At 64.7% G+C, this 7,221-nt stretch overlaps 1 protein-coding gene across 1 annotated transcript; it reads right to left on the reverse strand.

The window, feature by feature from the left end:
• Positions 1 to 1,155: 1,155 nt before the first annotated feature.
• TRIM35 (tripartite motif containing 35) lies at positions 1,156 to 5,237 on the reverse strand. Its single transcript, XM_086461722.1, has 6 exons — positions 4,790 to 5,237; positions 3,674 to 3,769; positions 2,856 to 3,086; positions 2,673 to 2,695; positions 2,064 to 2,185; positions 1,156 to 1,721 (listed from the first exon to the last, which is right to left on the reverse strand). Exons 1-6 carry the CDS (start codon positions 5,231 to 5,233, stop codon positions 1,156 to 1,158), a joined length of 1,482 nt encoding a protein of 493 aa, XP_086317848.1. The 5' UTR covers positions 5,234 to 5,237.
• Positions 5,238 to 7,221: the final 1,984 nt, after the last annotated feature.

Here is a 7,221-nt window from a genome sequence, read left to right on the forward strand (position 1 = left end):
TGGCAGCAGGTTGCCCAAATTGGCCACGGGATGCCCAAATTTCCAGGCAGCACCAGCTTTTCAGAAGGGGGTGGGCAGCATCGGGGTACGGCACGTGGAGGGAGGTGGGATGCTCGCCCCTATTTTCCTCCTGTCCCCGTAACCAGGGCTGCTCGGTTGGAACTGAGGTAACGTCAGCTGACGTAAGGGGGGGCGGAGGACCCCCGGGGTCGCCCCCGCACCTCCCGCCTCCAACATCTCCCTTTTGTTTTTCGGCTGCCAGCTCTCGTTCCTAAGGAGCATCCTATGCAAATGGTGAGAAACCATGGAAACCGCCCATTAATAGCAGCATCCCGCCAGCGAGGTCCTGGCCACCCGGCCGCGAGGGTAGCCCAACCCACCAGGCACCCCCCGCTTTCCGCAGGGCGTCACCTCTAGACCCTCAGTGCTCACCAGGGTGGAGGAAAAAAGCCTTTTTGGCAGGATTAACGGCGAGCCAGACCCAGCAGGAGGTTGCAAAGGGTGGGGGGGGTTGTCTCTCCCCATCTCACCTCCGCGGCTCCTCCACCTCCCAACGCCGATGGCGCGTCATCACCTGACTCCCAGAGCTGGGGATTGACAGAAAAGCCCTTCAGGGGGCGAAAGTCACAGGGAGAAGGGGGCGGAGGAGGTGGCTTGTTACTCTCAAGGGTGTCCCCATTGTTTTTTTTCTCAAGAGAGAGGAAAACACATGCATCTACCTGCACCCAGCCAAGCCATGTGGGATTTTCTTGTCCTCAAGGTGTGGGGGCAAGAGCCACTGTCCCCCGCTTCACCCACCACAGGGAGACTCAGAGCCCTGCAAGCCACAGCACAAGCTTGGAAAGGCTCCAGAGGGTATCACTTAGTATTTACAGCCCCCTGGCAAGGAGATACCTTCTCCCCAAAGCCTTCCCAGCTTTGATCCGTGATGGAGAGGGGCAGGAAAGGCATACGGAGGGGATTTGGGGACAGAGAGGGGCAGAGCCAGAGCCAAAGAGGAGCGTGTTTATTAACAATTAAAACAAAAAAATAGGCAGTACATACATACATACATACATTCTTTTTGCCCTTATATATATATTTTTTTTCCCCCTCTTCTGAAGAAAGCTGCAAGAGCACCTGGAGAACCCCAAAGGCAGGCAGAGGTGGTGGCCGCTAGACGGGGACATCCTCGTGGACGCGGACCTGGAGGGGACAGATGCGGAGCGCCTCGGGCAGCGCGCCCACCGGCGTCCCCCCGACGTAGAAGTAGGGGAAGACGGTGCCGCCGAACTTCTCGTGGAAGGTGTAGAGGTGGGTCTTGCGGTCGGCGTCGTAGAAGGAGAGCTCCCCTTCGTCGCAGTCCAGCTCCACCCGGACGCGCCTCAGGTCGCCCAGCGCCGCCTCCGACCGCGCCGTGTTGGATGCTCGGCACGTCTCGCCCTCCTTCCCCGGCAGGCGGTAGATATACCAAAACCCAGAGCGTGCATCGTGGTGGAAGGTCCAGTGGGTGCCGCTGCGTGGCCGGGCCACCCCCACCCGCCAGTTCGTGATGGTGCCCAGGTCCACCTCCCAAGTGTGGAAACCGGTGGAGAAGCCGCAGGAGCCCAGGATGCAAGGGGCTGAGGTGAAGCGCTCCGGGTTCTCCACCAGCAGCTTGTAGCCCCCGTTGGTGACGCTGGCGAGGTCCTCGGACACCGAGAGCCAGCCTGCCGCGGAGTTGGGGTCGAAGCTGAAGGGGACTGCAGGGGGACACACACACACGGGTGTTAGGAGCCCGCGTCGCCCCAGGGACGAGCTTGAGGATGGGCTCCAGCCTTACATCTACCCATCCTTTCCTTTCTGGGGACAACCCAAGGAGAAACGGGCCTGCCAGGGCTTCCCTTTTGGGGTGCAAGTGCCCCAGAAGACCTTTGATGCTCTCCAACCCCCTTCCCCAGGCCCATCAGCCTCAAGCACGGCTGCTCCATGCTCCTCTTCCTTCCAGCACCTACCACTCCTGGGGCTGCCCCACGCAAAGGCTGCTTTAGCCCCTGGGATGACCACCCTTTGGGGGACACACACACACACCCCCAGCACCTCACCTACGGTGATGATGTCCAGCATCTTCTTCCACACGTTGTACTGCAGCGAGCCCAGGTACTTGGCGACGTCGAGGAGCATCCCCGAGGGCACAGCCTCCGGCTCCTCAGCCGTGCAGGCGATCCTGGGGCAGGTTCGGAGGATGGAGACAGGTTGAGGACGGAGGTAGGGACCGGGCTGGGTGTCCTGGCACCCCTGTGTTTTGGCAGGGGCTTCCCCCCCAGCACCCCCCATCTCCCAAACCTTGCTCTCGCCCCAGGAGGGTGGTGAATCACCCCAGGAGGCTCCCAGCACCAAATCTCCTCAACATTGGAGTCTTAGTGCTTCCCTCAAGACCTGCAATGCTGCTTTGTGTCTGCACGCCCCCCCCGACCCTGCTCAGAGGCACCCAGGGGTGCTGCCTGGCCTTGGGGACCCCCAGCACCTTCTTCTGCCACAGCACCCGGACCCAGAGGGGACACACGGGTGTGGGAACTTGCTCAGGGCAGAAACCTCACGCTGCAGCCAGGCAGGAGCCCCCCGTTCAGCCTGAGGGAAGTGGGGGGGGGGGGGGGGGCAGGGGCTCAGCCACCCCGAGCACCCTGTGTCACCAGGCAGGGGACACGATTTACCTGCGCTTGCGGTTCTTGTGGGTCTGAAAGAGAAGGAAACACCGGCCATCAGACTTGTAAAGGGTCACGGGGCGGGAGGGCTTACAAACACCCAAAAGATCACCCAGCGCCCTGCTCGCACCCCAACGGAGGCAGGAGGGTGCCACGGCGAGGGCGCCACCGCGGCAGGGGGTGTTTTTTTACCATGAGGAAGGTGTAGTCATCCTCCTTGAGGTCGGCCTGGAGCTGGCGGGCTTCGTTGAGCAGAGCCCGGCTCTCCTCGGCCAGCCGCTTCATCTTGCCCTCGATGAGGCCGTGCTTGCGGCGCGCCTCCTCCTGCAGCCGGGCCAGCAGCGCCTTCTCCTCGCCCCGCAGGAACTCGTGCAGCTTCTCAAACTCCCTCCTGATCTGCTCCTCCAGCCGCAGCGCTTCCACCTGCCCCGCATCCAGGACGTCACCACCTCCCTTCGGAGCCCTCAACCCTCCCTGGTCACCCCTCATCCTCCTCCTAAACGCTCCTCCGAAGCCCTCCGACCCACTCCAGTGCTCAGGGACCTGCTGGGTTCCCCCTGGGACCACGCCGCCCTCCCAAAATGAATATCCTTGCTGCCACAGCAGGCACGGCCGCATCACCCCGCTCCCCAGTTCTCCATCCCAGTCCTTCCTCCCCTCAGCATCCCTCTCCTCAGCGCTCAGGGACCCACTGGGCTCCCCCTGGGACCACGCCGCCCTCCCAAAATGAATATCCTTGCTGCCACAGCAGGCACGGCCCCATCACCCCGCTCCCCAGTTCTCCATCCCAGTCCTTCCTCCCCTCAGCACCCTTCTCCTCCGCGCCCAGCGATGGAGCAGCCCAGGATGGAGCAGCCCAGGATGGGTGCAGCGCTCCGCCCCAGTGCCAGCCGCATTCCTGCGCGGGGCGTGCGCGCGGGCGCACACGCATTTGCACACGCGTGCCTGCGCGTGCAAACGCGCGCGTCACCACCAGGCCCGCCGCCTCCCCGCCGGGAAGGACCACGCACCTGGTTGTGTTTGGAGATGGACTCGTAGGAGCGATGCACGGCCCCGAAATCCTTCGCCTTATCCCGCAGGGAGGTCTCCATGTTCTTCAGCTTGGCCTGCGGGGAGGAGACGCCTTCAGGACCCTCGTGACCCTACGCCCAGAGTTTCCAGCGCAGAAAAAACAAGAGCCCCAAACCCAGTAGGACGAGGTTAAGCAGGATTCTTGCTCAACCCACCCTTTCCCCCCACCCTCCCTGGGGCCGAGGTCTGCCAGCAGTGCACGGGGTCAGCTCTGCTTGGCGCTGTGCAAAACCCGTGAGGCAGAGGAGCTTTGCTCCCCGGCGAATCCTCCCCGCCTTGTTTTTTTAAGCCCGTCTACCGATGCACCGGCAAGTCCTTGCCCGCCCCGGGTGCTGCAAGAAGCCGCCGGCCCCGCTCGCGGGGCAGCTGGCCAAGCCTTGCCCAACGGCAGCTCCACGGCCGCCCCGCGACATTTGAAATCTGGCTCGTCCCCCCTGGGCTGAGGCAGGGCGGCAGCGGCTGCTTTCCGGGCTGGGAAACACGGCGGGGCCTGGCATGATGCCCGGCTGCTGGCTGGAGCTCTCCTCCTCCTCCTCCTCCTCCTCCTTCCAGTGCAGCCATGGCCCCTCCTGCCCCGCAGGGCTCTCGGGGTTGTCACCCCATCCCGCGTCCCTCCCCAGCTGGGGGAATTGTGCAACCCCCGTCCCAAACACACTCCCAACCCCGAGGCGCTGCTGCAACCACCAGCGTGGCCGGATCCCAGCGGGGGACGAAGCAGCCGAGGAAACGCGGGGGGGGGACCCGGGCCAAACCCCTCGGGGCGTCACCCCGCTCCCCTTGACCGCAGAGTGAATGGCCATGGCCCGGAGGGGGGGGACACACAACGGGGTGGCACTGGGTCATTATTAGGCAGGGAGCGCGTCAGGCAGCGAGGCGGCAGGGGGGGCTCGCGACGTGGCTGCTTCCAGCTTTCATCCCGGTGCCACCACGGTGCCAAAACCGTGCGCTGGCAAGTTTGTGCCGGGGCGTGCGTGAGCTGCACCCCTCTGGATACCGGGGTGCCTTCTCCGTGACGTCAGTCCCCCCCCGCCCCTGCTTCCAGCAGCACCCCTCACCCTGAAATCCGCCGCCGTCTCCTGCACCGGCCGTAACTTGTGCCCTTCGTGCTGCTTGGAGCTCTGGCAGACGAAACACGCCAACTCCTTGTCCTCCAGGCAGAAGAGTTTGGCTTCCTCGTGATGGAGGGGACAGAGGGCGGCCGCCCGGCCCCGTCGCTGCCCTTCCTCCTTGAGGATCATCTCCACCAGGTTGTTGAGCGTATGGTTGACGCGGAGGTCGTCGAACGAGGAGGGCTCCTTGCAGACGGGGCACACGTGGTGCCGATGCTCCCAGGAACGGCTCACGCAGCCCTTGCAGAAGTTGTGGCCGCAACAAAGCGTCACGGCTTCCCGGAAAGGTTCGTAACAGATGGGACACAGCAATTCCTCCTTGAAGGTGGCCGTGGAGGATGAGGCCAAGGCCACCGAGCTGCCGGCCGAGGAGCTGGCTCCCTTCTCCATGGCCCTGGGGAGAGAAGAGGCGCTGGGATGGAGGGAAGGATGGAGGGATGGAAGGAGGCCGGAGCGGGGTTTTCCGAGAACCCCGGGTGGAAAAACCAGCCCCGTTCCTGATGCAATCGGTTTCCTGCCGGTGACTCAGCCCGCAGCTCCCTCCCCGGGCGAGCACTCGCCTGAGTGACACCGCTCCGGGCCACTGGCAACCGCCAAGGGCGGGCAGGTCCCGGCCACCCCGCCGGGTCAGCGGGGAAGGGACCCCGAAGGGATCCCGGTGCTCAAACCCCCAACCTCGGGGCGGCCGCCGTGCCTCCGGACCCCCGCTGCTCTCCCCCGCCCTCCCCGGCGCCTGGACCCTGACCCCGCAGCGCTGCTCCGCTGCCCGAACCGGCAGCCTCCGGACCCCCGGTGCTTTCCCCCGGTGCTCCAACCCCGGTGCTGCTCCCGCTGCCCGGACCGGGACTCCCCACCCCCGGGACACCCCCCGGGGCACCCCCAGTGCCTGGACCCCCAGCCCCCGCTACCCAGTGCCCGTGCACGGGGGGGGGTGCTCAGCGCCGGGCACCCACGCTCCCGGGGGTGGGGGGGGGGTCCTACCTTGCCGAGGGCGAACGGCAGCGCTTGCAGCGGCCCCTCCGCCGCGACGGGCGGTGCGGGACCGGGACGGACGCCGGCAGCATCCCGGGACCGGGGCTCGTCCGCTGCTGGCGGCGGCGGCGGGGGAGGGCGGAGGGGCGGGGCGGGGCGGGGGCGGGGCCGAGAGGGGGCGGGGCGAGAAGGGCGGGGCGGGGGAGGGCTGAGCGGGGCTAGAAAAACGCGGGGGGCGGGGTTTGCAGCCGCGGGGGGGGCGGGGCTTGCAGCCACGGGGGGCGGGGCCTCGCCCAGGCACGGCCTTTACCACCCCACCGCCCCCCTCTACGGAGGTTCCCCCACCACCACCGGGCTTCTGCCCCCCCCCCCCCCCCCCCCCCCCCAGTTCTGCTGCCGGGGGTCATCTTCACTGGTTCATGACACCCCCCCCTTGTGTTTGTCCCTTTTAGGGCTCTCCCGGCCCCCCTGACACCCTCCATTCCAAAAGCTGGAGGCTCCTGGGGTTCCTGAATATCCCCTGACTCCAGGAGCTGGCGCTTCAGTGGTCCCAGGAGCGCGGCAAAGCGAGGCGAGATGTGCTGGGTGGCGTCTGCCTCGCCTTTGTCCCAGGCAGAGTGTCCATCCCTGCCCCGAAACCCTCTCCCTAGCCCCAAAACCCTCTCCCTGCCCTGAAACCCTCTCCCTGCCCTGAAACCCTCTCCCTGCCCTGAAACCCTCTTCCTGCCTCAAAACCCTCTCCTTGCCCCAAAACCCCCTCCCTGCCACGAAACCCTCTCCCTGCCCCAAAACCCTCTCCCTGCCCCAAAACCCTCTCCCTGCCCCAAAACGCTCTCCCTGCCCCAAAATCCTCTCCCTGCCCCAAAACCCTCTCCCTGCCCCAAAACCCTCTCAGTCTTGGCTTTTTTGTTGGCATTTCTGCCCTGTGGATCGCACGAGCAAGTCGCCCCATGGGATCACTGGCCCACAAAGCTGGCCAGACCCCTTGATGGGGGCCAGGAGAAAAGTGAAAACTATTCAAGGGCACAGATACCCCACGAGAAGAGAAAAAAAAATAAATGTTGTTATTCTGCTCTGGTATGAGAAACCGTGCATGCTGTGTTAGTGCTAGGCAGGGAAGTCAAAGCTAAAGATAAAGCTGGCCAGGAAGCCTGTACTGGGAATGAGATATAACTGGTGTGAACCTGAGGGGTGGAAGGGAGTCGTGGATGCCACACAGCCGTCTTGGAGATAACTCTGCCAGTGGCACCGCTTTGGGCTGGTACCACCCTGGAAATGCAGAATTTAGGTACAGGCGTAGCAACAGTGGGAATGATGAGGGAAAAGGATTTATTAGTCCCTGCCAGGTAGCCCTGGCTCCAGACAGAGCTTCAGCCTGGGGTAGAGAAAAGCCGTGCCCTGGCTCT

This window comes from Leptosomus discolor, chromosome 2 (assembly GCF_034619465.1).
Source record: "Leptosomus discolor isolate bLepDis1 chromosome 2, bLepDis1.hap2, whole genome shotgun sequence".
In the NCBI taxonomy this organism is placed as follows: Eukaryota; Metazoa; Chordata; class Aves; order Leptosomiformes; family Leptosomidae; genus Leptosomus; species Leptosomus discolor.